The sequence below is a fragment of the Carassius gibelio genome, chromosome B23 (genome assembly GCF_023724105.1).
Source record: "Carassius gibelio isolate Cgi1373 ecotype wild population from Czech Republic chromosome B23, carGib1.2-hapl.c, whole genome shotgun sequence".
NCBI lineage: Eukaryota > Metazoa > Chordata > Actinopteri > Cypriniformes > Cyprinidae > Carassius > Carassius gibelio.
The window spans coordinates 27,982,686-28,010,653 of NC_068418.1; the positions used below are offsets into that span (position 1 = coordinate 27,982,686).

At 37.2% G+C, this 27,968-nt stretch overlaps 3 protein-coding genes and 1 long non-coding RNA gene across 5 annotated transcripts in view; 3 read left to right on the forward strand and 1 right to left on the reverse strand.

Annotated features, from left to right (window-relative positions):
* Nucleotides 1-27,968, forward strand: part of LOC128011727 (uncharacterized) — a 109,607-nt gene that overhangs the window by 44,056 nt on the left and 37,583 nt on the right. The window contains exons 21-25 of one of the 2 annotated variants that reach the window (XM_052594426.1): nucleotides 9,438-9,610; nucleotides 9,773-9,870; nucleotides 10,033-10,130; nucleotides 10,293-10,390; nucleotides 10,553-10,650. The gene's annotated coding sequence lies outside the window, so the exon portion shown is untranslated. The remainder of the gene's footprint in view (nucleotides 1-9,437; nucleotides 9,611-9,772; nucleotides 9,871-10,032; nucleotides 10,131-10,292; nucleotides 10,391-10,552; nucleotides 10,651-27,968) is intronic. The other variant, XM_052594427.1, reaches the window with a different exon arrangement.
* LOC128011730 (uncharacterized) lies at nucleotides 325-11,978 on the forward strand. Its single transcript, XM_052594433.1, has 11 exons — nucleotides 325-7,328; nucleotides 8,279-8,324; nucleotides 8,514-8,648; nucleotides 8,793-8,919; nucleotides 9,207-9,241; nucleotides 9,333-9,437; nucleotides 10,813-10,910; nucleotides 10,987-11,032; nucleotides 11,122-11,220; nucleotides 11,418-11,512; nucleotides 11,594-11,978. Exons 1-3 carry the CDS (start codon nucleotides 401-403, stop codon nucleotides 8,575-8,577), a joined length of 7,038 nt encoding a protein of 2,345 aa, XP_052450393.1. The 5' UTR covers nucleotides 325-400; the 3' UTR covers nucleotides 8,578-8,648; nucleotides 8,793-8,919; nucleotides 9,207-9,241; nucleotides 9,333-9,437; nucleotides 10,813-10,910; nucleotides 10,987-11,032; nucleotides 11,122-11,220; nucleotides 11,418-11,512; nucleotides 11,594-11,978.
* On the reverse strand, nucleotides 15,932-17,928 carry LOC128011733 (uncharacterized). Its single transcript, XR_008182639.1, has 2 exons — nucleotides 17,744-17,928; nucleotides 15,932-17,519 (listed from the first exon to the last, which is right to left on the reverse strand). It is a non-coding gene; the product is annotated as an uncharacterized LOC128011733 (long non-coding RNA).
* Nucleotides 23,504-27,963, forward strand: LOC128011045 (uncharacterized). Its single transcript, XM_052593080.1, has 2 exons — nucleotides 23,504-27,824; nucleotides 27,959-27,963. Exons 1-2 carry the CDS (start codon nucleotides 24,068-24,070, stop codon nucleotides 27,961-27,963), a joined length of 3,762 nt encoding a protein of 1,253 aa, XP_052449040.1. The 5' UTR covers nucleotides 23,504-24,067.

Here is a 27,968-nt window from a genome sequence, read left to right on the forward strand (position 1 = left end):
TACCATAGAGTCTCTGTACAACTATATCAATGAGATGGCACAGTTGTTTGGGGAACCTGAGCCACCATTTGAGATAACTGGAGTTTTGGTTCATGCAGATGCAGAAGTGTCTGATCCGCTTCAAGAAGCAGGCAGCAGCAGTTTCCCATGCTCTTCTGGTAAAACCCTCTTAAAACGCACAACAAAGGTACGTGAATCTGTGAAGACTGAGCCAAAGACCCCTGATTATCCAGTACCGGTGGATGAACTTGCAGACGTGAGAAACCCTAACCTTCCAACGCAGACAGCCTCTAATGTGTTGCCAAGTAAAGGTAAAAGAATGAGGAAAGAAAAGCACCTTGAGCTGTCAGGTAAACGGGTTACAAAATCACACGTTGAAACCGTTGTAACCGATGACTTGATGATCACTGATGTTTCAGTTCCAGATGTCTTTTTTTCTCCCTTAACACATAATGATAAGCAAGCTTTATGTGAGCTCATACAAATGTCCAATGATAACAGTGACCATAATGTCATAAACTTTGGTCCTATATCAGCTCCGTGTCAGACAAAGACCATTAAACCAGACGGCAACTGTTTTTTCAGATCATTGGCACATGTGATATGTGGAAGTGAGGAGAAACACTTGAAGGTTCGCCGTGCAGTTGTGAAACATCTCAAGATGAATACTCCGCTGTTTGAGAGGTATGTGAGAATTGAGTATTCTTCAGCAGAAGATTATCTGACACGATCTAGAATGTTTTATTCTGGTTCATGGGTAACAGAAATTGACATATTTGTTGCGGCTGATCTTTTTAAAACCACAATAATGACTTTTAATGACGGCCGATGGAATGCGTACAAACCTAATGGAGAGGTATTCACTCAGAATGCAGTTTATCTGAAACACTGTAATCGTAATCATTATGAAGTTGTGACGTGTGTTAAGCACAGGGATCGAGATTCTGTTTGTGCAGGAGCATGTGGAAATGTGGTCTCAAATGAGGTCAGCAAACCATGTCTGCGTAAGAGAAAGGTAAGCGATGCTGCAGAATGTTGTCCTACCAAAAGGCATCGAGAGAGATATCACAACGACAGTGAGTACAGACAAAAACAATTGACGTACAAAAAGTCAAAGTATGGTAATGACCCGGAATACAGACAGAACAAAATTGAGCATGCCAAAGCTAAATATTGTGATGCCATTTACAGGGGGAAAAAAATTGAGAATGCCAAAACAAAATATTCTGATGACACAGTTTACAGGGGGAAAAAAATTGAATATGCCAAAACAAAATATTCTGATGACACAGTTTACAGGGGGAAAAAAATTGAATATGCCAAAACAAAATATTCTGATGACACCGTTTACAGGGGGAAAAAAATTGAATATGTCAAAACAAAATATTCTGATGACACAGTTTACAGGGGAAAAAAAATTGAATATGCCAAAACAAAATATTCTGATGACACAGTTTACAGGGGGAAAAAAATTGAATATGCCAAAACAAAATATTCTGATGACACCGTTTACAGGGGGAAAAAAATTGAATATGCCAAAACAAAATATTCTGAAGACCCAGTTTACAGGGGGAAAAAAATTGAATCTGAGAAAACAAAATACAGTAGAGATAGATTTTACCAAGAGAGAAAAAAGGGAACTCTTCGTGACAAATATCTAAAAAATGTTGATGTTCGATTATCAAAGTGTGAACGTTCTAAGGCCAAGTACTTGAGCAATATTCAGTTCCAAAAACGTGTTTGCCAGTATTCTCGATTGAAATATAAATATAATGTTTCTTTTCAGGCAAATGTATGCGAGTATTCAAAGAAAAAATATCTGCAAAACCTGGCCTTCAAAAGAAGAGTGTGTGAGTATTCAAAGAAAAAATATCTGCAAAACCTGGCCTTCAAAAGAAGAGTGTGTGAGTATTCAAAGAAAAAATATCTGCAAAACCTGGCCTTCAAAAGAAGAGTGTGTGAGTATTCAAAGAAAAAATATCTGCAAAACCTGGCCTTCAAAAGAAGAGTGTGTGAGTATTCAAAGAAAAAATATCTGCAAAACCTGGCCTTGAAAAGAAGAGTGTGTGAGTATTCAAAGAAAAAATATCTGCAAAACCTGGCCTTCAAAAGAAGAGTGTGTGAGTATTCTGTAATGAAATATCACAAAGATGTGAACTTCCGTGTTCTTTCAATACAAAAAGGTTGTGAAAAGTATGCAAGAAAGAAGGAACAACAAGACATTGCTGTTGCTATTGGTAATTTTAGACAAGAAATTAGTAGTGGTCCAGAGTTTGTGTGCTGTGTCTGTCACCGTTTACTTTTCAGAAAGCAGGTTGTTGAATGTAGAACACATTGCTATGAAGGCAAAGGTGTAAAAATCGCTGCTTTGGGAAGAAGATGCATCACAACCAGGTATCTTCATGTCTGTGATCAAAAGTGTGAAGGATCTTCTGCTCATTCCTCAGGGTGCAAATTATGGATCTGTCTAACGTGTCATCGAAAAATCCTTTGTGGACAACTGCCCGAAGAGAGCGTTGCAAACAACATGCATTTGGTGGATGTTCCAAATCAACTGAAATGCCTCAACTCTTTGGAACAACATCTCATTGCACGTAACATTCCTTTTATGAAATTATTGTGCCTTCCTCGTGGTAAACAACATGGATGCCATGGCCCTGTAGTGTGCGTCCCAGTTAATGCCACAGATGTGTCCAATATCCTTCCACGAAATGAATGTGATGACAAGATGATAAGGATCAAACTGAAACGCAAGTTAACCTACAAAGGGCATTATGAGTACAAGTATGTACACACTGATCGTGTTCGAAATGCTCTGAAATATTTAATCCAGTTCAATAAGTGGTTCGGTGATGTGGAGATTAATCAGCAGTGGATCAACTCTTTGAACGAACCAGAAGAAAATGTTGTAGATGAAATGGAGCAACAAGATGTAGTTGAAAAGATTGATGACGAAAATGACCTTGATGAACAGCAAGAGGAAGACCTTACCTACATCAAAGAGCAAAGTGGTCTTTTGTCAGATACGTCTTTGCAACCTGTGGACATCGGTTCAGAAGTAATTGATCAGCATTTCCAAGATGTATTAAATCTGGCACCTGCTGAAGGTAACAGTCCTGTTAGTTTGTTATCCGATAGGTCTAACGAAGCAAAATGTTTCCCTGTTCTGTATCCAACTGGTGGTCCAACATTTCATGATAAGAGGGAGGTAAAAATAACTCTGTCGAGATACTTGAATGCAAGAATCCTCAATGCAGATGGACGTTTTGCACGAAGCACAGACTTCATTTTCTATGCACAGTATCTGTCTGAGATTGATCAAGTTGTATCCAATGTTTCAATTGCTTTGCGCAAAGGATCTGAGAAGAGTTTGTTGACTGAAGTGACATCAGATGTACTAACAAACCCAGACTCGTTATCTAAAATCTTGAATTTTGATGAAGGATACAAGTTTTTGAGACCAATCCGTGGAACGCCTCCATATTGGCAGTCTACTCAAAAGGACCTTTTTGCACTTGTAAGACAGCTAGGTATTCCAACTTTCTTTGCATCCTTTAGTTCTGCGGATCTCAGATGGCCAGAAATGATTAGTACTATAATCAAACAAGAAGGGAAAAATCTGAAAGCAGATGAACTTGACTGGTCTGAAAAATGTGGATTGATTAGACGAAACCCAGTGACTGCTGCAAGAATGTTTGATCATAGATGGCATTGTTTTCTGAGAGATGTAATCATGTCTTCAGCTCAACCGATCGGTAAGATAGTAGATTACTTTTATCGGGTAGAGTTTCAACAACGTGGATCTCCTCATGTTCACTGTCTGTTTTGGGTTGAAAATGCCCCAATGTTAAATGAAGACAATGAAGAAAACGATGGTTTGGTTGCTAGTTTTATTGATCGGTACATCACTTGTGAGACCCCAAGCGAGGATGAAACTGATCTGTTTGAGATTGTCAACTGTGTTCAGAAGCACAGTGTCAGACATTCAAAGACGTGTCGTAAGAAAAAGACAGTTTGCAGATTTAATTTTCCACGACCCCCATCAAGCCGTACCTTTATTACAAGAGGTGGTAGTCGAGACGATTTCAAAAGCGGTGACGGAAAAGATACTGCACGTGCAGTTTTAGAAAAAGTGAAAAAGGCTTTAACAGCTTCTGATATGGATTATGACTCTACTGATGCATTTTTTGAGTCCATTGGTATTAACCAAGCTATCTTTGAGAAAGTGTATGGGCAGTGTTCCAAAAAGAAATCCGTTGTCCTGAAAAGAAGTCCAAAAGACATCTGGGTGAACCAGTATAATAAACATTTACTGCGTGCCTGGCAAGGCAACATGGATATCCAGTACGTCACTGATGCTTACTCCGTAGTGGTTTACATTATCAGTTACATCACAAAAGCAGAACAAGAAATGGGATTGTTGCTGCAACGTGCGCAAAACGAAGCCATGAATGGAAACCTTGAAGCGAGATCATCACTGAAGATGCTTGGTAGTGTATATCTTCACAACCGAGAAGTTTCTGCTCAAGAGGCTGTGTATCGTCTGACCGGTATGCACTTGAAGGAATGTTCTCGTAAAGTCCAGTTTATTCCAATTGGATTGAATCCTGTAAAGATGAGTTTGCCTCTTCGTGTCATCAAAAACAAAGTTGATCAGTCTGGTGAAGAAGCTAGCTTTTGGATGACTAGTCTGGTTGACCGATACAAGAATAGGCCAAACACTGAAGAGTTTGAGACGCAATGTCTAGCAAGTTTTTGCTCTGAAAACAGGATCTTGTCAAAATCGGAGGTTTCTTCACAAAAAAAATCTTCTGAAGACAAGGTGATCAAGCTTAATAACGACTGTGGTTATATGATGAAGAGAACTCGAACTGACCCTGCTGTTGTTCGATATCCAAGATTTTCTCCCAAAAAAGATCCAGAAAAGTACTTCCATTCATTGTTGCAACTTTTCTTGCCACATTATGAAGATTGTCAGCTCAAGCCTGAGAGTTTTAGCACTTATGAGGAATTCTACAACAGTGGTGCTGTGAAATGTGGGAGAAATGTGACTCAAGTCAAATGTATTGTTGATGCTAATCGAGCACTCTTTGAAAAGGAAAGTGACAAAATTGATCAAGCTCAACAGCTTTTGGAGCAAGGTGTTGATTTGGAAGATGCTTGGGCTGCATTATGTCCTGAAACTGAAAAGGAACGTCACGAATGCTTAGAACTAAGGAAGAGTAATACAATTCCTGATGAAGATGATTCTGAGTGTTCTATTCCAGATCTTGTAACGAACCCTCGAACTCCATACAGTATTGAAACCAATCAGGCTGGAATTTCTAGAGAGGAAGCATTATGTTTACTGCGATCATTAAATGCACAACAATGTGCAATCTTTTACAAAGTTCGGAAATGGTGTTTAGAGAAACTTCTTGGTGAAAACCCTGAACCATTTCACTTGTTTGTCACTGGTGGAGCAGGCACAGGCAAGAGTCATTTAATCAAAGCGATCTACTATGAATCCTCCAGACTTTTATCTCAGCTGTCCGAAAACCCTGATGATAGAAGTGTGATTTTAACTGCGTCAACCGGAGTGGCCAGTTTTCAAATTGGTGCTTCTACAATCCATAATACGTTTTCCATAGGTGCCAATGTCAAACTGCCATATCAGCCCCTAAGTGATGACAAAATCAATTCACTGCGTGCAAAACTTGGAGGTTTGCAGATTCTGATCATTGATGAGGTGTCTATGGTTGACCATCACCTTTTGTCTTATGTTCATGGTAGATTGAGACAAATTAAGCAAACTGGTGACTACTCAATTTTTGGAAGAGTCAGTTTGGTCTGTGTTGGTGATTTTTATCAGCTACCGCCAGTCAAGGGAATTCCCCTGTACGTTGATCCAAAAGGAGTGAATCTTTGGGATACCAACTTTGAAATTGCTGAACTAACACAAGTTGTCAGGCAACAAGATGCATCTTTTGCTGAAATGTTAAATCGTCTGAGAGTTCATAAAAAGAACGAAACTCTAAGCCCAAATGACATCAACATGTTGAAGCAACGTGAAACTGGTGAAGAATGCGATGCTATCCATATATTCCCTACAAATGCTCAGGTTGATGAGTACAATATACAGAAACTTAATGAGCGTTGTCCTGAGGCAATCACTATTCACGCTAGAGACTTTGCTAGAAATCCAGAAACTGGAAGAATAGAAAGGAAAGTTGGATTTCATGCAAAAGTTTTCAACTCGTGTTTGGACAAATGTGTTTCCTTGGGTGTTGGTGCCAGAGTAATGCTTAGGAAAAATGTTGATGTTTCTGATGGACTTGTCAATGGAGCCTGTGGCACAGTTGTCCACATAAGCAGAAAACAAAGACGTGATGATGATGATGACTTCCCATCAGCTATCCATGTTGAATTTGATGATCCAAATGTTGGTAAAATTCAGAGATCGAAGCTGCGACAGAAATATTCCCCAAATTCGACTGTTATTGAAGTGGAAGAAGATCAAGTGTCAAACGATGGTGGTTTAAGACGTCAGTTTCCACTTAAATTGGCATGGGCATGCACCGTTCATAAAGTGCAAGGACTCACAGTAGATAAAGCGGTCGTCTCACTTGACAAGGTATTTTCTCCGGGACAAGCATACGTTGCATTGAGTCGTGTGAGAACCCTCGATGGACTAATAATTAATAACTTCAAAGACACTGTCATATATTGTAATGAGAAAATTGACTCTGCTATGAAAAACATGCCCCGACTTGCTTTAGAAAATTACAGTTTTGTAAAGGCACCTGGCATGTTTACAATTGCTCTTCATAATGTACAAAGTCTTCGAGCTCATGTTCAGGATCTTCAAGTTCACAGACAGATAATGAATGCAGATTGCATCTGTTTAACTGAAACGTGGCTAAAAGTTGAAGACCAAGTACAAATTCCAGGATTTGTTTTTAAGAGCAATCCAAGAGCTAAATGTTATGACAACAGTACTCCACTTTTCACTGATTTAAAACAACAAAGAGGAGGTGGAGTTGGACTATTCTGTTGTGAAAGCATTCATTTTAATGTCAGGGTTCCAGAACCTTGTAACTTGGAATGTCTATACTTTGCAGTTCCACATCTAAGTTTGAATGCTGCTTTGCTGTACAGACCTAATTCATATCCACTTAATCTGTTTCGACAAAATATGTTGCATGTTATTGATGAGCTGGAGAAACAGTCAGGAAAGAAAGTGATTATGGGAGACTTCAATGAGGACATCTTGACATCATCTACAATTGGTACACTAATGGAACTGCATGGATACAGTCAACATGTGCAACACCCTACCACTGAAAAAGGTACACTGATAGACCATGTCTATGTTAAAGATGCAGAAAATGTCTCTGTTGAAATTGTGCAAACATATTACAGTTTCCACCAAGCAGTCCTTATTTCACTGAGGTAAAAATGAATGGGTCTAATTCATGAAACACGAGCAGAACTAATTTTTGTGTAAATCACGTGTAAAGTGGTTTTGGGGTAAATTTTTGGATTCATTAAAACCGTTCGTATTTTCCTAATGTTAGTTGGTATGAAAGAAATCTACACCTGCTCCCAGCCATGTGTAAATAGTGCGTTTAACGTCTGAACATTTTGCTCATTAATACGGCTGCATTTTAATTCACATTAATCGGGTACATATTTACACAGCGTTTTGAAAAAAAAAATATTATATATATTAATTACATAAGGTTTTTCTTTTAACTTTTATTATGAGAGCCAGTAATAGGATCTGTAATATGCTTCCAAACTTCCTTTTTTAGGACCTCATATGCCACTAGTATGCTTGAAAATTAAACGTGGCGTTTTGAATGAACTTCTGATAATAAAACTTCAATTTTTGCAGCTGAGAAAGGTTTCTTTTTCAGTCGCTTTTGAGAAGACATGTTGAAATCCTTCGTTTGGTGTCATAATATGATGCTCCTATATAGTTGTCAGTCGGATTTAATGGGCGTGATTTATGGTAATTGAGAGTGAGCGTGCACGCGCGTCCCATTTACGACTGATTGGAATTCATTAACACACACACACATTTCACTATCACATCTGACCTTTACGAAGTTTTTGTGAATCAGGAGAAGAGTTTTTGGGAAGTTCTCTTTACGCACAAATCACTCAGATATTTACTCGTATATTTACGAATGTTTCATGAATGAGACCCATTGTGTGTGATTATGTAATGAAATCTGTGTAACCTGCATTATTTATTTCTTGTCTGTGTTCTTACTTGTTCAATGTTCATCCTGAGCTTCCAACTGGCATACAACTGCAGGGCAAGTGTACAACTGGCGACGGTATGTTCTAAGTCGATCTATATCTAAATGAATAACTCTTATAATGATCCATCAGTTGGATATGTACAGCTGTTCCATGTTATGATTGAAGTATTATCTGAAGGTAATCCATTTTATCAATGCAACACTCTGAAATGAGAATTGTATCACTGTATTGTCTGTTCTGTTTTTGTGTCCTCACGATATGAGCGCTATCCTGAGATTCCAACATGGTCCGAGTCCAGTTAATCCAGCCTGTAATTCAAACAAGTGATCATCATTTTCAACCCAACATCTCCCATAATTGCTCTTCTTTCTTGAGCTAGTAAGCTTCACTCAGCCAAGGTAACTGTAGTATTTACTTTGTATTCATCTTATTGCTTTATTATTATTATTATTATTATTATTATTATTATTTTAATTCTGCTTAAATTCTCAGTTTTGAGAGATTTATTTTTAACTGACATTTAATCCATAATCTAATTTCAGTCATTCTAAGCCATCCAAATCATAATGGATGCTTCCAAACATTATAGGAAACATCTACAAAGACTGCCTGCATCCATCCATTTGTCTCTTAATATCACAATTAAGTCAATAGAACAAAACAAAATTGGTAAGTAGACTGAGTTGTGCATGATTACACAAGCAGAATAAAGGCATGGTTAAATTCATCAACTATATGCAAGCAAATCTGCAAGTCATCTTTTTAGACGTATGAAATGCACAAGTCAGAATTTCTCCCATACAAGAGAATCTGTACTCCATCCAACACATAATTATGTACCTCAATAACTTTCTTAATGAAGAAAATAACTGATGAAAATGTAAATATAGTAGTGCCAGAATAAAACTGACTAATTTGTTCAGGCATGGTTTCACCTAATAGCAATATATTTTCAGGTTTGAGCATCAAGTCTCACTAACTACTGTCAAAGGTAAGTGTGCAGATGTCTACATATTTCACTAAATGTTTCAGATGTGCAAACACTTTATCAAGCTGTTAATGTTCCATGAATGTATTTTCAGATTTCTGCAATATGCTACATATTTGAAACTTCCTCCTTATCCTATATTAGATTTTTTTCTACGCCATGAACTGTTTTTATGAAGAGGCACACAACCAATCAAAAGGTAAATTCATATATCTGCAATACTCGAATTGACTCATTTCTTAAAGCAGTCTTTCACCTGTTGATACTTTTTCAGGTTTGTGCAATACGTTACACTTCAAACTTCCACCTTATCCATTATGATTCTCTGCTCCACGGACTGTTTTTATGAAGAGGCACACAACCAATCAAAAGGTAAATTCATATATCTGCAATACTTGAATTGACTCATTTCTTAAAGCAGTCTTTCACCTGTTGATATGTTTTTCAGGTTTGTGCATGAAAACCCAATATATCTGCAATACTCGAATTGACTCATTTCTTAAAGCAGTCTTTCACCTGTTGATACTTTTTCAGGTTTGTGCAATACGTTACACTTCAAACTTCCACCTTATCCATTATGATTCTCTGCTCCACGGACTGTTTTTATGAAGAGGCACACAACCAATCAAAAGGTAAATTCATATATCTGCAATACTTGAATTGACTCATTTCTTAAAGCAGTCTTTCACCTGTTGATCTGTTTTTCAGGTTTGTGCATGAAAACCCAATATATCTGCAATACTCGAATTGACTCATTTCTTAAAGCAGTCTTTCACCTGTTGATACTTTTTCAGGTTTGTGCAATACGTTACACTTCAAACTTCCACCTTATCCATTATGATTCTCTGCTCCACGGACTGTTTTTATGAAGAGGCACACAACCAATCAAAAGGTAAATTCATATATCTGCAATACTTGAATTGACTCATTTCTTAAAGCAGTCTTTCACCTGTTGATCTGTTTTTCAGGTTTGTGCATGAAAACCCAATATATCTGCAATACTCGAATTGACTCATTTCTTAAAGCAGTCTTTCACCTGTTGATACTTTTTCAGGTTTGTGCAATACGTTACACTTCAAACTTCCACCTTATCCATTATGATTCTCTGCTCCACGGACTGTTTTTATGAAGAGGCACACAACCAATCAAAAGGTAAATTCATATATCTGCAATACTTGAATTGACCCATTTCTTAAAGCAGTCTTTCACCTGTTGATATGTTTTTCAGGTTAGTGCATGAAAACCCAATATATCTGCAATACTCGAATTGACTCATTTCTTAAAGCAGTCTTTCACCTGTTGATACTTTTTCAGGTTTGTGCAATACGTTACACTTCAAACTTCCACCTTATCCATTATGATTCTCTGCTCCACGGACTGTTTTTATGAAGAGGCACACAACCAATCAAAAGGTAAATTCATATATCTGCAATACTTGAATTGACTCATTTCTTAAAGCAGTCTTTCACCTGTTGATCTGTTTTTCAGGTTTGTGCATGAAAACCCAATATATCTGCAATACTCGAATTGACTCATTTCTTAAAGCAGTCTTTCACCTGTTGATACTTTTTCAGGTTTGTGCAATACGTTACACTTCAAACTTCCACCTTATCCATTATGATTCTCTGCTCCACGGACTGTTTTTATGAAGAGGCACACAACCAATCAAAAGGTAAATTCATATATCTGCAATACTTGAATTGACCCATTTCTTAAAGCAGTCTTTCACCTGTTGATATGTTTTTCAGGTTTGTGCATGAAAACCCAATATCTACTGTCCACTGTTCCCAAGAGGTGAGTATACAACATACATAGAAATCTGTACAATGTTTCAGTTGTGTAAACAATATCAATCAGTTAATGTTCCATGACTGTATTTTCAGATTTCTGCAATATGCTACATATGTGAAACTTCCTCCTTCAGTATTGGATTCTCCACTCAATGAACTGTTTTTATGGAGAGGCACTCAACCAATACAACGGTACGTTGAATTGTATGTGTGCAAAGCCTGAATTTACCCATTTGCATGGTTTCACTGAATAAATGTACATCTTCTGGTTTGTGCATCACAACTAAATATCTACGGTCAAAAGTTGAGTGGAGAGTAATGTCTACGTAAATTGTTTAAGTGGTGCAAACTCTAATCAACTTGTTAATGTTCCTTGAATGTATCTTCAGATTTCTTCAATAGCTACAGTTGAAACTTCTTCCGTATCCATTAAATTATTCTCCACTCTATGAACCCTTTTTATGAAGAACACAACTGAAAAAAGGTAGGATCTATTATCCTTTGTGCTTCTTAATCAGAAGTTGATACTAATTTGACTTAACTTTTCTTCTTCTCTTTCTTACAGTGAATACAAAATCATTGTTCAAGTATCTTCAGAAAATGTCCCGGCAAAATTCTAAACTGATGCAGGCAGTCAATAGTCAAAGATCTCACAAATGCATAACCACAAAAGTAACACAATTCTATATGAAATTTTGTATGGATGGCTTGTAATATATTTGGTCTATGTACAGCAAATTTAGATGCCAGCCAAAGGAGGATGGCTTGCCCCTGCTGAGTCTGGTTCCTCCCAAGGTTTCTCCCTATACCTCCGCTGATGATCCTCTTCACTAATTTAGGGAGTTTTTCCTTGCCACTGTTGCCTTCTGGCTTGCTCACTGGGGTTTTAAGGCACAATATTTTCAATGTAAAGTGTTTGTAAAGAAAAATAAATACATGATGAATTAGAATATACTTTTGTCCTTGCTTTCATGAAGTTTAATGTAGTCTATCAATGTCCTTTTTTGTTTACTGATCTACATTAGATGTTCTGAGTAGAATTTGTGTGTCTGTGTGTATATATGTATGTGTTTTAATTGACATCTCTGAGCACAAATCATATCACACTGGGTTACATAGAGAATACATGATAATGGATAACCTGAATGCAAAAAAAAAAAAGACTATCATTTTATTTCATTGTACTATTAAACCTGGAATTGGAGAAAATGGTTAAAGTATATTTCGTGTACACAACAGAAGTATTCATGCTGTAAGGCAGTGATCCTCAAATCTGGCTCGCAAGATCCACTTTCCTGCAGAGTTTAGCTAGAAAATCACAAGTAGGTTTGTTTGATTAGGGTTGATCCCATTTAAGTCCCTTTTTTTTATTTTCTTTTTTCTCCATGAAACCAACAAACATAAAATGCTTTCCTATGGTATGAAATGGCAGGAGTTGACCCAATAAGTGCACATTATTTTTGTTCACAACTGTCAATTTAAAAAGTATAAAACTTAGCTGAAATGTTGCAAAGATGTCCTTGTATTGTTGATCAGATGTTTTAAGTCACCCCACAGAAGAATTGAAATCCTTGAACTAATCTGTGACAGCAAAATTCTTCTCATACAGTGAAACATGTGGCACACCGATACTATAATGTTGAAGATATGTTTTTATATAAAAAGTAACACAGATGAAGCATAAACTTGCATGTTAACAAATAATGTTTTTGAAGTGTAGTGTAGAGCAAGAAGAGCAAACACGGCAGCAATGTAATATACATAAAAAACAAGATCAGAAGTAGAGACGTTCAAAAATGAAAAGAAATAAAATCCAACATCTGGAACAAACACAATATTGACCACCCTGGATTTGAAGCCCCAACCTTAGAGGGTTGGAACCAGTGGCTTAGAAGAGTGCACTACTCAGTCAATGCACATCACAGAATACTATATAAGAGAGGTTAAGGTGTGACAATGATCTCCAAACTTCAAAATCAAACAGAAGTTCACATGAGAAAGACCAAAACATGTTCTTGATTCAATATGAACACACAGAAAATCCTTAAACGTAAACAACATTAACCACCCTGGATTCGAACATACGACCTCTCAGGTTTGGGACCAGTGTCTTAGCAGAGTGAGCCACATTAGGTGACACACATTCGACAACCCACAGAAGAGAGTTTAAGGTGTGAGAATGATCTCTTAAAACCATGAATTAGCATTTTAGTCAGATTAGCATGCTACGCTAAAAAATGCTAACATTGTCAAAGTTAACCAGATTGCTCAAGAGACCCATTAGAGTGAATAGAAAAGTGTTAGCATTTTAGTTAATTAGCATGCTAAGCTAATTAGCATAAATCAACAAGCACAGGCACGGTCAACTTCGGAGCTGTACATCTCTGGAACGGGAGTGAATATCAAAAATCTGTTGAGTCATTTCTGTCAGGCCCGGTCTGAAGTTCATCTGATAAAATTTTGAACAAAATTGAACAAGATTTCAGGGAGGAGTAGTGAAAAAACTGTATTTCATTCCATTCAATATGGCGGACAGACGCCATGTTGGAAAATGACAATTGAGACATCCTCAGAATCGGCATAACCAAAGGAATAAAATGACATAAAAATATCAAAAATCGATCAACATTTACAGTAGTTATAAGGGGTTTTGCAAGAATCGTTATATCTCTTGAACACTAGGTGGCGCTGTCTTCCAACTTCCGGGGTACTTCCAGCACATGGTGTTGATGATGCCTATAGATTTTTGTGAAGATTTGTACAGTAGTTCAAAAGTTATAGCAATTTTTGACAAATTTCAAAATGGCGGACGGGTGGTCCTGGTGGTCTTGACAAAATTGACATCCACAGATTCGAAATGATCTACAGAAACCATAGACATCAAGATCATAATTTTCTGATGAATTGTTCAGAAGTTATAAGCAAAAAAGTGCATTTTTGGTATCTCAACACCCATAGGTGGCGCTGTTCCCAAATTTGGCATGGACCCCCAGATTATGGTATAGAAGAAGTGTACCAAGTTTGGTTTCGATTGATCAAAGTTTGGCTGAGATACAGCATCTCAACCGATTTTAGGTCAACCTCAGTAAGTTCACAGCATGATAACTTTTTTGTCACTAGTGTTCAAAAAATTCTGTTCAGTCAAATCTGTGCAGCTCAGTCCAAAGATTTTATGTGCCAAATTTCAGAAGAATTGGACCAATTTTGAAGGAGGAGTATTGTTTAGACTGATTACTGTACTTTTCAAAATGGCTGCTACTGTAATGGGAGGAGTCTTAATGTAAGATATGGAATGGAATCTCCATGAAGAGACAAAATAGATGTACTAAGTTTTATTTTCATAGAATTAGTGGTTCAACAGTTATTAACGTTTGAATGTTGAATTTTTGGACTGCTGGTGGCGCTATAGAGTTTGGCCTAGAGACCCCAAAGTTGGTCAGATCACTTATAATGACCAGTTCTACAAGTGTGCCAAATTTTATCATTTTCCCATGTTCCCTTCATATGGCTGCCATAGACTCCCATTAGACGAGAAGAAGAAGAAGAAGAAGAAGAAGAAGAAGAATAATAATAATAATAATAATAATAATAAAACATACAGATACAATAGGGGCTACAGCCCTCTGGGCTTGGCCCCTAATAATAAAACGTACAGATACAATAGGGGCTACAGCCCTCTGGGCTTGGCCCCTAAATATAGCTGCAAGCAGCGATACCGGGGCCAAGCCCTGAAGGGCTGTAGCCAGAGCAACGAGCGGGACGAAGCAAAATGGCCAAAATGGAACTTACATCGGATCGACGTTACCCACCCCGGATTCGATCCCACGACCTCTCGGGTTTGGGACCAGTGCCTTAGCGAAGTGCGCCACATTAGTTGACACACGATTTACATGGCACAGAAGAGAGGTTAAGGTGTGAGAATTAACTCTCAAAAGCCCGAAGTAGCATTTTAGCCAGATTAGCATGCTACGCTAAAAAATGCTAACGTTGCTCAAAGTTAACCAGATACCTCAGGAGACCCATTAGAGTCAATAGAAACGTGTTAGCATTTTAGCTAATTAGCATGCTAAGCTAACTAGCATAAATCAACAAGCACAGGCACGGTCAACATCCAAGAGGTACATGTCGGGAATGGGAGTGAATATCAAAAATCTGGTCTGAAGATATAAAATTTTACAAAATTGAACCAGATTTCAAAGGTGTAATTGCAAAAAAAAAAAAAAAAAGTTTATTCAACTCAATATGGTGGACAGACGTCATGTTGGAAAATGACGAATGAGACCGAGTTGGCATAACCCACAGAATCCATAGGCACCAAGATCATAATTTTCTGACTGACTATTCAGGAGTTAGGCAAATGTGCATTTTTGGTATCTCAACACCCATAGGTGGCATTGTTCCCATTGAACCCTCAGATAATGGTGTAGATGGTGTACCAAATTTGGTTTTGATTAAATTAAACTTAAGACTAGATAGCCTCTGAACCGATTTGAGGTTGACCTTGTTCAGTACACAATTTAATAACTTCTGGTTAATGGTCATGCAGTTTGCAATTAATGTGAAGTCAAAACATAGGCATGCTCAATTCCAGTAGTTATTTCTTAGTAATTAAAAGGGGTTTCAAATAGGTTAACTTTTGCAATAAACTTGCAAAATGTCAAACTATAGAGTGCATAGCATGTAGTCTTTCAGGACATGCACCTCTTGTTCAGCCATGTTAAGTTTAAAAGATATTGGAAAGGACTTCAAAATAGTGTACAAGTAGCTTTAACAAGTCTGACAAAATTCTCATCTGTCTCAAGTAAAGACACTAACAGATTAAAAGGTTAAACAAAATTAAACTTCTCCCATTGTGGATTGACAAACCAACTTTGTAGCAAATAAAGCAAACAAGAGTAAAGCATTGAAGTGAGGGTTCTTTATTAACAGAAATAACACATCCCCATAGTCAAAGACAGAAATATATTTTTGGAAATGTATACAACATTTTCAATATTCACAATTTAAATTAGGGAGGATAAAAAGAGCTGCCTCAAGCGTACACAGGATTGAAACTTAAAACACCACATTTCCAGTTAAAAAAAAAAAAAAAAAAAAAAAAAGAAAACATAAGTTACAATTTAAAACCAACAAGGCATTACTTATTTTGGGGTATCAGCAATAGAAGTGGGAGATGGGGGAGTTGGCTGGTTTACTTTTGGCTGGGTGTCTAGTGGAGATTCCACCATAAAAAGGTCAAGTTCCGCTAGGTCTTCACTTGGAGCTGGTGGTTGTGTAGGTGGGGAGAAGTGCACAAGTGGACTGTTGGGTTGTGGGGTGTCTGTATGAGATTTCTCTGGATATGCCAGGTGGGTAATGTAGTGGTTGTGTATTGTTATGTTCATAGTGGGGAGGTCCAAAATAGAGTCCATTATTGTGTCGGTTGTGGCGTTTTTTGGAATTTGGATAGTGGCTCGGAGAACGTGGTTCTCGATGTTAACAGATTTTATTTCATCTGAAGTTGTGGTGGTTATTTTGAGCCTGGCGTGTGTGTGTAGTGTAATGGCGTCAGTTCTGTAAAATATATCGCACTTGTCACACAGGACTCTTGTGCAGGAAAGTGCCATGTTATGCAACTTATGCTTAAGTGGACAAATGTATATTATGGTAACTTTGGCGCCAATTATGTTTCCAGTGACATGTTCAGATGTGGTGGGCTGTAGTGGAAATGTGGGGTCAGTGCATGTGGTGGGTGTGAATTTTGTGTCTTTTGTTGTGGATAGGAATTTTGTACCTCGGAACATCCGTAAAGAAACATTGGTTATATAAAACCAGGAGTCCAGCTGAAGGTTTTGCTCGCCCCAGACAGTGAGCTCCATTATTCCTGTGGTGTCCGCTATGGTGTAGACTGCCTTTTCTAACAAGACATCATCCTGAAGGAAGGCATGTCCTTCGCTTTCCCTCTGGATCAGCTTTGCGGTGATGTTAACCTGAAGAACATTAACAATACAAATTAGTGTCATATGACATTTCTAGTTTCATTACTATTCATATCCCACTATGTCAACCAACTCTTCGAGAAGACAACAAGTTGACTTTTAAAGTTACCTGAAGGAGCATAAACAAGATATTGGGACAGTCTAATACGGTTACTATTACCTGATATTTAATTATGAATTCAGTTCCTGGATCTGTGGAATGTGCAAAGGTGTAAAGAGCATAGTAAACCTGCATTTGTTAACCAAGCTACTAACATCTTGAAGGGTTTAGAATTGATTGAGAAGTTATTTTCTTTGCCCTCCCCACCACTAATACTTACTCTGTGGTATTCCATGTCGATTTGCAGAATCTGACTAATTGTTTGGTCTTGAATGGTGACCATTATGGTGGGGTTGTAAGGGTAGTCAATTGAAGTCAAACAACACCATTTTGATTGGTGGGTGAAGAGTATGTCCATTCCATCTTCTCTCCTTGATGGCTGGACAACCACATTATTGAGTTGGACCGGGCATCTAAAACATGACAAAAAAAGACCTTAGGAAAAACAAAGTTTGATCTTGCAGACTAGAAGTTGTAACAGGTTTTCATTTTCAGCTTCAAAGTGTAATTTTAAGTCTTCATTATGATATCACAATTGTAAAATTCTAGACAGTACCCTTCTCCTGTACAGGTTCAAAGTATCAGAAGTAGAGACAAAAACCCCACAAGTATTTGTAAGAGTGAAAGTAAAGTTTACCGGTCTTTCTCAATCTTCAGAAACTTCGAATGGAGCTCCACCTTGAACACCACAACCTTACATACTTTGTGGCGTTGTTGTAAGACTCCTTCAAAGTACTGTCTTTTAACCCCATGACGCAGAGGTGTGACATTGTGTATGTAGCCAGTAACAGACTGGTTAAGACTGGCAGTTGAAGTACTTGCCATATCTAGAAAAAATTTAAGATAGGATATAGAATTAGTACATGTAGGGTTTAAGAAACTGAAAACATTTTACACACATAAGAACAAATTCTTACCGTTTTCTGTTCTTCAGCTGACTTCACTACGGTTGATGCACCACGTGGTCAAGTTTGAACCAAATAAAATAGCTTATTTAAATGTTTTTTTGCAATTGTGCAGCTTAATTGAGTAATGAGGAAATTGTTAATGAGCTCGTTAGTTTATTGTGTTCACATGATAACGACAGGTTCACATGATATGGACAACATGCCATATGTTATTATTAACTTGTTTGTATACTTTTATATATCATTTTCGAAATGTTGACTGACAAATGTTGCTGTTTTTTTATTATTTAATCTTATTTAATCTTAATGATTTTTGTGTACATTGTTCAGTATTTGGTTAGTAGTTCATTAACATTAGCATAATAATTAAGCACAATCATGAAAAACTTTTCTAAGAACATGAAATTGACTCTGAAACAAAATATATTTTATAATAAGAAATATCTTTAAATAGTTTGTATATATAATGTTTTTTCATGGTTTAATATATTTCTGAAAACACAAGCACACATCTGCATCAGTGAAGTGAAACTTGTTGGGGGTTATGATATCAAATGTAACAAAACAATACAGTACCGCAAATATAATGTCTTTCAATAACTATGAATATATAAAGAATATAAAATATCTGCAACCAGCAATATGGGTAGGAAGTGTAATGCAGAGCAGGATGAGCAACTGAAAATATGTATAGTTATTCCTGTATTGTTGATCAGATGTTCTATTATAATGTCACCCCAAACAAAAATTAAAACCTGTGACATCATCCGTGAGAGCATGTTATCACACTGTGCCAACATATGGAACACAGTCACCATAATTTTGAAAATATGTTTTAATATAAAAAGGAACACAGATCAAGCACTAACTTGCATGCTAACCAAGAATGTTTATGTAATATAGTGCAGAGCAAGAAAAGCAAATACAGCTGAAATAGAATGTAGATTAAACAACAAATAAGTTCAGAAGTGGACAAGTTAAAAAAAATGAACAGCAATTCAGATCAGATTGACCAAAAAACAAATTTATGCTACAATACACACAGAAAATCCAATATCTGGAGCAAAAGCAACATTCACTTCAGTCCACAAGAGCTATTTGGTGCATGTGCAACCATCGATGCATATTCAACGAGCTTCAGAGGAGAGGTTAAGGTATGAGAACGTTCACAGAAGCATTAGAGCACATGCTAACCAATTCATCAAGCTGCACCTGGTCTTAATTTGGCAGTATATCAAGGAGAGAGCATGTGCTGCTCGGTTTATCTGTTTTTCTAAAGCAGGTATGTTTGTTTTAAAAGTGTCTGTGTATTGATTATTTCTTCTTAGTTTTGATTGTGGATATTTTGCTCAAATATTTAATATGTTCATTTTGCTTGTTGTTTGTAATGACCATGTGTTCAAAATGGCAACTCCTTTGAAGTGTTTTATCTTTACTTTAATTGGATAGTTTTCTTATTATGCTAGTCTATTGTTTGATCTGTAATGCAATTCTGGAGTTTATCGGAAGGTAATTTTATGTTTAATATTAGGGATTTTGTGTGGGTTTTTATTTTTATTTTTTGGTAAAGTGATGCACAAGAATTTACTAATTCTGATTCAGATTGTTTACAAATTATATAAACAAAGTAATTTAGTTTTAGTGGTCTACACTATATTTTCTTGAAAATGGTCTTCTTAATTGATAAAGCTTAATAAAGAGTTTATAATTAACTATGAAAAGTTGTGTAACTTGAATATATGCTAAACCGTACTACTTTTTATGTGTGCTGGTGAATTGACAAGAGTGTGAGTTGATTTAACCTTTATAATTCTTGTATATGTAAAAATAATTTGAATGTACTTTTTAAATGTATGTTAAGTTCCTAAAATGCTTAACTTATCACTTTTTTGCATGTGGTGGTACACTGGTAAAAGACAAAGTTGAGGTATGACAAACTTCTTGAACTTTATTAAAATGCACTTAGAATATACTGCTGAAGTAAATGTACTGTATAACAAAGCATGCCTGACAAGTATACCCATTTTTTTTCTTTTATGTGTGGTGGTGCACTGGTTAAAGACTGCAAGCTGAGGTAAGGCAACTATTTGTAACCATTAAAAAGAGTTTGAAGTATATTGTTGAAGTAAATGTTTAACCCTTGTGCATTGTTCAAATTCACTACCTTTTTGTTATGTTCAGGATAAAAACATCAACTTCATTAAACTGCTGTAAAAATGTCTCTATTTATTTTTTATTTTTGCATGAATCTATCAATCAACCTCAGTCCTAATGAAAACTACTACATTTTTAAAACGATCCAAGATTTCAACTCTTTAAGTGGCAAGTTCATAAATTGTCACTTTCAATATAAAAGTATTGTGACTGGATTTTTTTTGTTACTTTTTATTACAGTCTTGGGTATGTAAAAGATTAGTAACATCATTGGCTTTTATGCACTTTTAGTTTTTATGCAACATTAGAAAAAAAATTATCCATTTTATTATTGGTGGCTGTTTTTGCCCCATTGACTTCTATTATAATGACATTTTGATTGCAAAGCCATGACACCATATAATCATGCATTCTTGTTTTGTGGTTTTCTCTGTTGGGAAGAGGTAAAATTTGTTACTCCAGTTGATCACTATGTGGGACCATGAACCCTTTAGATGGGCTTTTGCAAAAAAAGCTTAGTTTCTGACTTGTAAATGAAGCTATATGGGGTATAACAGCATATTATATTGTGTGTGTGCGAAACAGAGAGAGAACTTTGTGCACTTACCTTGATGTATTTGAGAAAATCAAAATGTACAGCTCAGAACTACATGGAGTAAACAAATGTTTATGCACCTACTGCCTTTTAATGATTGTGTTAAGTATAGATTAAAAAAAAGTATGTGGATTCAAACTCTTATGCCATCCTGCAGGTCATTTGATGGTGTGGAATGGCTAAGGAAAGGGCTTGACTTTGTACAAAAGTCTTAGAAATTATACAGCTGGACCACTCCAGCAAGCTGTAGCTTATTTTGAAGTTGGTATTGCTTTTTGGTTCATAATAAATTGTTCACAAATCTGATGCAAAGTAGAATTGTTTATATAAAATATATATATATATATATACACACACATATATACATACAGGATTTTAAGGTTTGAAACTCCCTTTACCATCAAGGAAAGACAAGCACTTCACACACAGGCCATCCTATATAAGTGTGCATAAACACTACTTTTTTGTTTACTCCATGTAGTTCTGAGAGCTGGGGTGCATTATTGTTTTTTTTTTTGTGGATACATCAAGGTAAGTGCACAAAGGTCTCTCTCTGTCACACATACATGCATGCATACACGCACTATCAAAAATCAATTTTTTTTTTTTTTATAATGGAGGTCAATGGGGCAAAAACAGCTACCAACAATAAATGAGGGTGGAAAAAAGTAAATCTAATGCTGCACAAAAGCTAAATGCATTAATGTCAATGTTGTTAATTTTTGGCATGCCCAAGACTGATAAAAAGAAATCGATTTTTTTTTTTTTTTTTTAATCCGTGATGTCATTTATGAACTTGGCAATTAAAGAGTGCTAGTAAAAAATGCTAGTTTTGATAAGGACTGAGGTTGATTTGAATAACTTGTGCAAAAAAAAAAATCTAACAAATTCATCTCATAAATTTTTACAGCAGTTTAACTGAATGGATGTTTTTATCCCAAACATAATGAAAGGGTAGTGAATTTAAATGATATACAAGGGTTAAACGTATAGCAAAGCATGGCGGACAAGTATAGGCTACTTTATTTCTTTTTTCTTATGTGTGGTGGTGCACTGGTTAAAGACTGCAAGCTGAGGTCAGTCAACTTTTTGTAACTATTAAAAAAATATATACTGCTAAAGTAAATTTATAACAAAGCATATCTGGCAAGTATACCTTTTTCTTTCTTTTGTGGTGTCTGCTTGGTTAAAGTGTGCGAGTTGAGAATTTAAATGCTTGCTTTTTTCATAGCAAAATTAAGACTGTATCCATGCGTGCTCGGCAATCTTAAGTGATTCATCAGTACGTGTCTTGTTAAGGGCTTATGTGAATATTAATTATGTTGCTGGTCATTATAAAATCTTGTATTGATATTTAAATTAAGAAACATTTTCTTATTCTGTTGTTTTCTTTCCTGATGATAATGTATTTTCTTGAAAAATTGTCTCCTTAATTGGTTTATTAAAGAGTTTATTTAGCTGTGTAATGTGTTTTTTTATTTATTTTTTTTATTTTTTTTTGAAAGTGAGATGTGTAAATTGAATATGCTAAACAATACTACTTTTTTATGTGTGCTGGTGAATGGATAAGAGTGTGAGTTGAGGTAACATAATTTGAATATAATTTTTAAATGTATGAAATGAAGTTCTTAAAATGCCTAACTTATCACTCTTTTTTGCATGTGCTGGTACACCTGGAAAAGACCAAGTTGAGGTGAGTCAAACTTTTCGAACTTTATTGAAATGCATTTAGAACATACTGCTGTAAATGTTTCAATGCATAACAAAGCATGCCTGACAAGTATACCCTTTTTTGTGTGTGGTGGTGCACTGGTTAAAGACTGCGAGCTGAGGTAAGGCAACTTTTTGTAACTATTAAAAACACTTAGAATATACTGCTGTAGTAAATGTTTAAATGTATAACAAAGCATGCCTGACAAGTATACGTTTTTTCTTTTATGAATGGGGTGCCTGGTTAAAGTTTGGCAAGTCAAACTTTTTGAACAATTAGAATATACCGTTTAAGTACATTTAAATGTATAACAAAGCATAGCTAAAATGTGTACCCTTTTCATTTATGTGTGGTTGTGCACTGGTTATAGACTGCGAGTTTAGAAATTAAATGCTTGCTTTTTTCATAGCAATATTAAGACCGTATCCATGTGTGCTGGGCAGTCTTTAGATATTCATCAGTACTTATGTCTTGTCAAGGGCTTATGTGAATAATGTTGCTGCTCATTATAAAATCTTGCATTGATATTTTAGGAAACATTTCTTGATGTTTTCATTCCTGTTGATAATGTTTTCTTGAAAAATGGTCTCCTTAAATGATAAAGTTTAAAGAGTTTATTTAGCTGTGAAATGTTTTTTGTGAAATGTGTAAATTGAATATGCTAAACAATACTTATGTGTGCTGGTGAATGGATAAGTGTGAGTTGAGTTAACCTTTTATAATTTCAATATAATTTTTAAATGTGTGAAATGAAGTTCTTAAAATTCCTAACTATCACACTACTTTTTTGCATGTGCTGGTACACTGGGAAAAGACTGAGTTGAGGTAAGTCAAAATTTTTGAACTTGCATTTAGAACATACTGCTGAAGTAAGTGTTTAAATGTATAACAAAGCCTGGCTGACAAGTGTACCTTTTCCTTCTATGTGTGGTAGTGCACTGGTTCTAGACTGCGAGCTGAGGTAATTCAACTTTTTGTAACCATTTAAAAAAATAATTTAAATAAAAAATAATCCTAAGGAAAACAATAGGGCTCTCGCCCTCCAGGCTTGAGCCCTAAATATACTGCTGTAGTAAATGTTTAAATGAATAACAAAGCATAGCTGGCAAGTATGCCTTTTCTTTCACTTGTGGTGGCACATTGGTTAAAGACTGCGAGGTAAGTCAAACTTTTTCAACATTGTTTAGAATATACTGCTAAAATACATTTAAATGTATAACAAACCATAGCTGACAAATGTATCTTTTTCTTTTGTGTGGTGGTGCACTGGTTATAGACTGCGAGTTGAAGTTAAATGCTTGCTTTTTTTCATAGCAAAATTAAGACCGTATCCATGTGTGCTAGGTAGTGTTAAGATATTAATCAGTACTTGTGTCTTGTCAAGGGCTTATGTGAATATGTTGCTGGTCACAAAATCTTGCATTGATATTTTAATTAAGAAACATTTCTTATTCTCTTTCCATTCCTGTTAATGTTAGTACATCACATTTTTATGTTAATCATTTGAACTGTTTGAATAGCTACAGTGTAATCAGGTTCTGATGCTTTAAGAATTGAGAAGTACATGTAGTAATTCTGTTTCCGTGTTCACAGATGCCGCGACCAACCAAGAGGTCGACAATAGCCAAACGGCTATACGCACAGAGATGTGCAAGTACAGAGGCTGCACCGCTTCCTCTTAAAATAACTGAAGCAGAGTTTCCACCCCTTCCTCTTAAAAAAAGGGCAGAGGCTGCACGACCACCTCTTAAAACATACAAGGCCGAGGTAACGCCGCTTCCTCGTAAAAAAATGGCCGACTGCTCCGGCAGTTGTAATCCTGGCCCCACCCAGCAGGTTCCACCCCGTCCTGCAAAAACAAACGGGAAAGAGGCTGCGACGCTTCCTCTCAAAATAAGTCAAGCCAAGGTTATGCCCACTCCTTGTAAAAAAAAAGGCCGGTTTTGCCATCGTGTAGAAACCACCCCTCAACAGGTTCCACCCCTCCCTGTGGGTACAATTGGGGTAGAGGCAAAGACGCTCCCTCTTAAAACAAGTCGAGCCGAGGTTATGCCACATCCTCGTATAAAAAAAGGTCGGTTTTGCCATCGTGTAGAAACCAACCCTCAACAGGTTCCACCCCTCCCTGTGGGCGCGATTGGGGTAGAGGCAAATACGCTCCCTCTTAAAACAAGTAGAGCCGAGGTTATGCCACATCCTCGTAAAAAAATAGGCGGTTTTTGCCATTGTGTAGAAACCACCCCTCAACAGGTTCCACCCCTCCCTGTGAATCCAATTGGGGTAGAGGCTGCACCGCTTCCTCTTAAAACAAGTCAAGCCGAGGTTGTGTCACGTCCTCGTCCAAAAGTGACAGACAAAGAACGCCTATGTTCGATGTCGGAAATTTCCAACCAAACAAAACCCAGATATACCCTGCCTATTTCCGTTCATAAACCATCTATTCCTGTTCATAAACCATCTATTCCCGTTCATTCACCGTCTATTTCAAAGAGATTCCCATTGAACTCAAACGAAAACAAAAGAAAAAGCTCAAAACAATGTTTCAACAGGTGTGACCAATCTGTCAAAAGTTCCAGACAATCTGCAGGAAGGTTTGTGATTCCAACCAAGTCGATGGATAATGATTTGAACACTTTAAATTTGAGTTTTGAATTTCCACAGAAATCCGTGCTGACAGGTTCTTTTGATCAAGCTGATGCCCGCTTTGGAGATTTGCGCAACAGGCAGTGTGGAGCCATCAGTCTGACGGCAGTTTTGAGAAGCAAGCTGAAGAATGTGCTGACGTGGTCGACACAAGATCTGGATGGTGTCTTGGTTGCAGGAACACACCTCTATGAGTCTCTGAGAAAACAGGGTAACATAAAAGACCGGGAAGTGAAGGGTAGGAATTACATTGCAGTCCATGAACTACCAAGGAGACACATGTTGGGTAATACTACATTTTCCATCGAGTACAGTCCATCTCTGACTGGTTTTGTTAATGTCAATGAGTACCATGCGTATGACAAAGCCATAAGCGGTGTAGCCATGCCACTTGATGTAGCTCTTCAGCAAGCTCTACTGAGTGCTGATGCTTTCTTGTTAACCGTTTGTGCCAACACATCTGCAGTTATTAAGCAGGGATCATGGTATGCAGTTGTTGACTCTCATGCTATCAAAACAGAGACGAGTTGTGTTACTTATCACAGATCCGTTGAGTCTCTGTACAACTATATTAATGACATGGCACAGTTATTTGGGGAACCTGAGCCACCATTTGAGATAACTGGAGTTTTGGTTTATGCAGACGCAGAAGTTTGTGATCCATTGGAAGAAGCCGCTGGCAGCAGTTTTCCATGCACTTCTGGTAAAGCCCTTTACAGCGAGGTCTTAAAACGCTCACCCAAGGTCTGTGAATCTGTAAAGAGTGAGGTAAAGCCATCTGATTTTCAAGTAGACTCTGGCAAACTCCGGCAACCCCAGATGAAGCACCCCATGAAAACCCAACCAAAATCCATGAAAAAACCTATCCAAACTGAACAAAACATTCCTGCAAATTGCCATGAAAGTGCTTTGAGTGCTTGTTGTGATTTTCCACAGAAATCCATGCTAAAAGGCTCTTTTGATCAAGCTGATGCCCGCTTTGGAGATTCACGCAACAGGCAGTGTGGAGCTATCAGTCTCACGGCAGTGTTGAGAAGCAAGCTGAAGAATGTGCTTACGTGGTCGACACAAGATCTGGACAGTGTCTTGGTTGCAGGAACACGCCTCTATGAATCTCTGAGAAAACAGGGTAACATAAAAGATCGGGCAGTGAAGGGTAGGAATTACATTGCAGTCCATGAACTACCGAGGAGACACATGTTGGGTAATACTACATTTTCCATTGAGTACACTCCGTCTCTGACTGGTTTTGTTAATGTCAATGAGTACCACGAGTATGACCAAGCCATAAGCGCTGTAGCCATGCCACTTGATGTAGCCCTTCAGCAAACTCTACTTAGTGCTGATGCTTTCTTGTTAACCATTTGTGCCAACACATCTGCAGTTATTAAGCAAGGGTCGTGGTATGCAGTCGTTGACTCTCATGCCATCAGGACAGACACAAGTTGTGTAGTCTATCACAGTACCATAGAGTCTCTGTACAACTATATCAATGACATGGCACAGTTGTTTGGGGAACCTGAGCCACCATTTGAGATAACTGGAGTTTTGGTTCATGCAGATGCAGAAGTGTCTGATCCGCTGCAAGAAGCAGGCAGCAGCAGTTTACCATGCTCTTCCGGTAAAGCCCTCTACAGTGACGTCTTAAAACGCACACCAAAGGTACGTGAATCTGTGAAGACTGAGCCAAAGACCCCTGATTGTCCGGTACCTGTGGATGAAGTTGCAGATGTGAGAAACCCTAACCTTCCAACGCAGACAGTCTCTAATGTGTTGCCAAGTAAAGGTAAAAGATTGAGGAAAGAAAAGCACATTGAGCTGTCAGGTAAACGGGTTACAAAATCACACGCTGAAACTGTTGTAACCGATGACCTGATGATCACTGATGTTTCAGTTCCAGATGTCTTTTTTTCTCCCTTAACACATAATGATAAGCAAGCTTTATGTGAGCTCATACAAATGTCCAGTGATAACAGTGACCATAATGTCATAAACTTTGGTCCCATTTCAGCTCCGTGTCAGACAAAGACCATTAAACCAGACGGCAACTGTTTTTTCAGATCGTTGGCACATGTGATATGTGGAAGTGAGGAGAAACACTTGAAGGTTCGCCGTGCAGTTGTGAAACATCTGAAGATGAATACTCCGCTGTTTGAGAGGTACGTGAGAAGTGAGTATTCTTCAGCAGAGGATTATCTGACACGATCTAGAATGTTTTATTCTGGCTCATGGGTAACAGAAATTGACATATTTGTTGCGGCTGATCTTTTCAAAACCACCATAATGACTTTTAATGACGGCCGATGGAATGCGCACAAACCTAATGGAGAGGCATTCACTCAGAATGCAATTTATCTGAAACACTGTAACCGTAATCATTATGAAGTTGTGACATGTGTTAAGCACAGGGATCGAGATTCTGTTTGTGCAGGAGCATGTGGAAATGTGGTCTCAAATGAGGTCAGCAAACCATGTCTGCGTAAGCGAAAGGTAAGTGATGCTGAAGAATGTTGTCCAACCAAAAGGCATCGGGACAGATATCGCAACGACAGCGAGTACAGACAAAAACAACTGAAGTACGAGAAGGCAAAGTATGGTAATGACCCTGAATACAGACAGAACAAAATTGAGCATGCCAAAGCTAAATATTGTGATGGTGCCATTTACAGGGGGAAAAAAATTGAATATGCCAAAACAAAATATTCTGGTGACCCCGTTTACAGGGGGAAAAAAATTGAATATGACCAAACAAAATACAGTAGAGATAGATCTTACCAAGAAAGAAAAAAGGGAATTCTTCGTGACAAATATCTAAAAAATGTTGATGTTCGTTTTTCAAAGTGTGAACGTT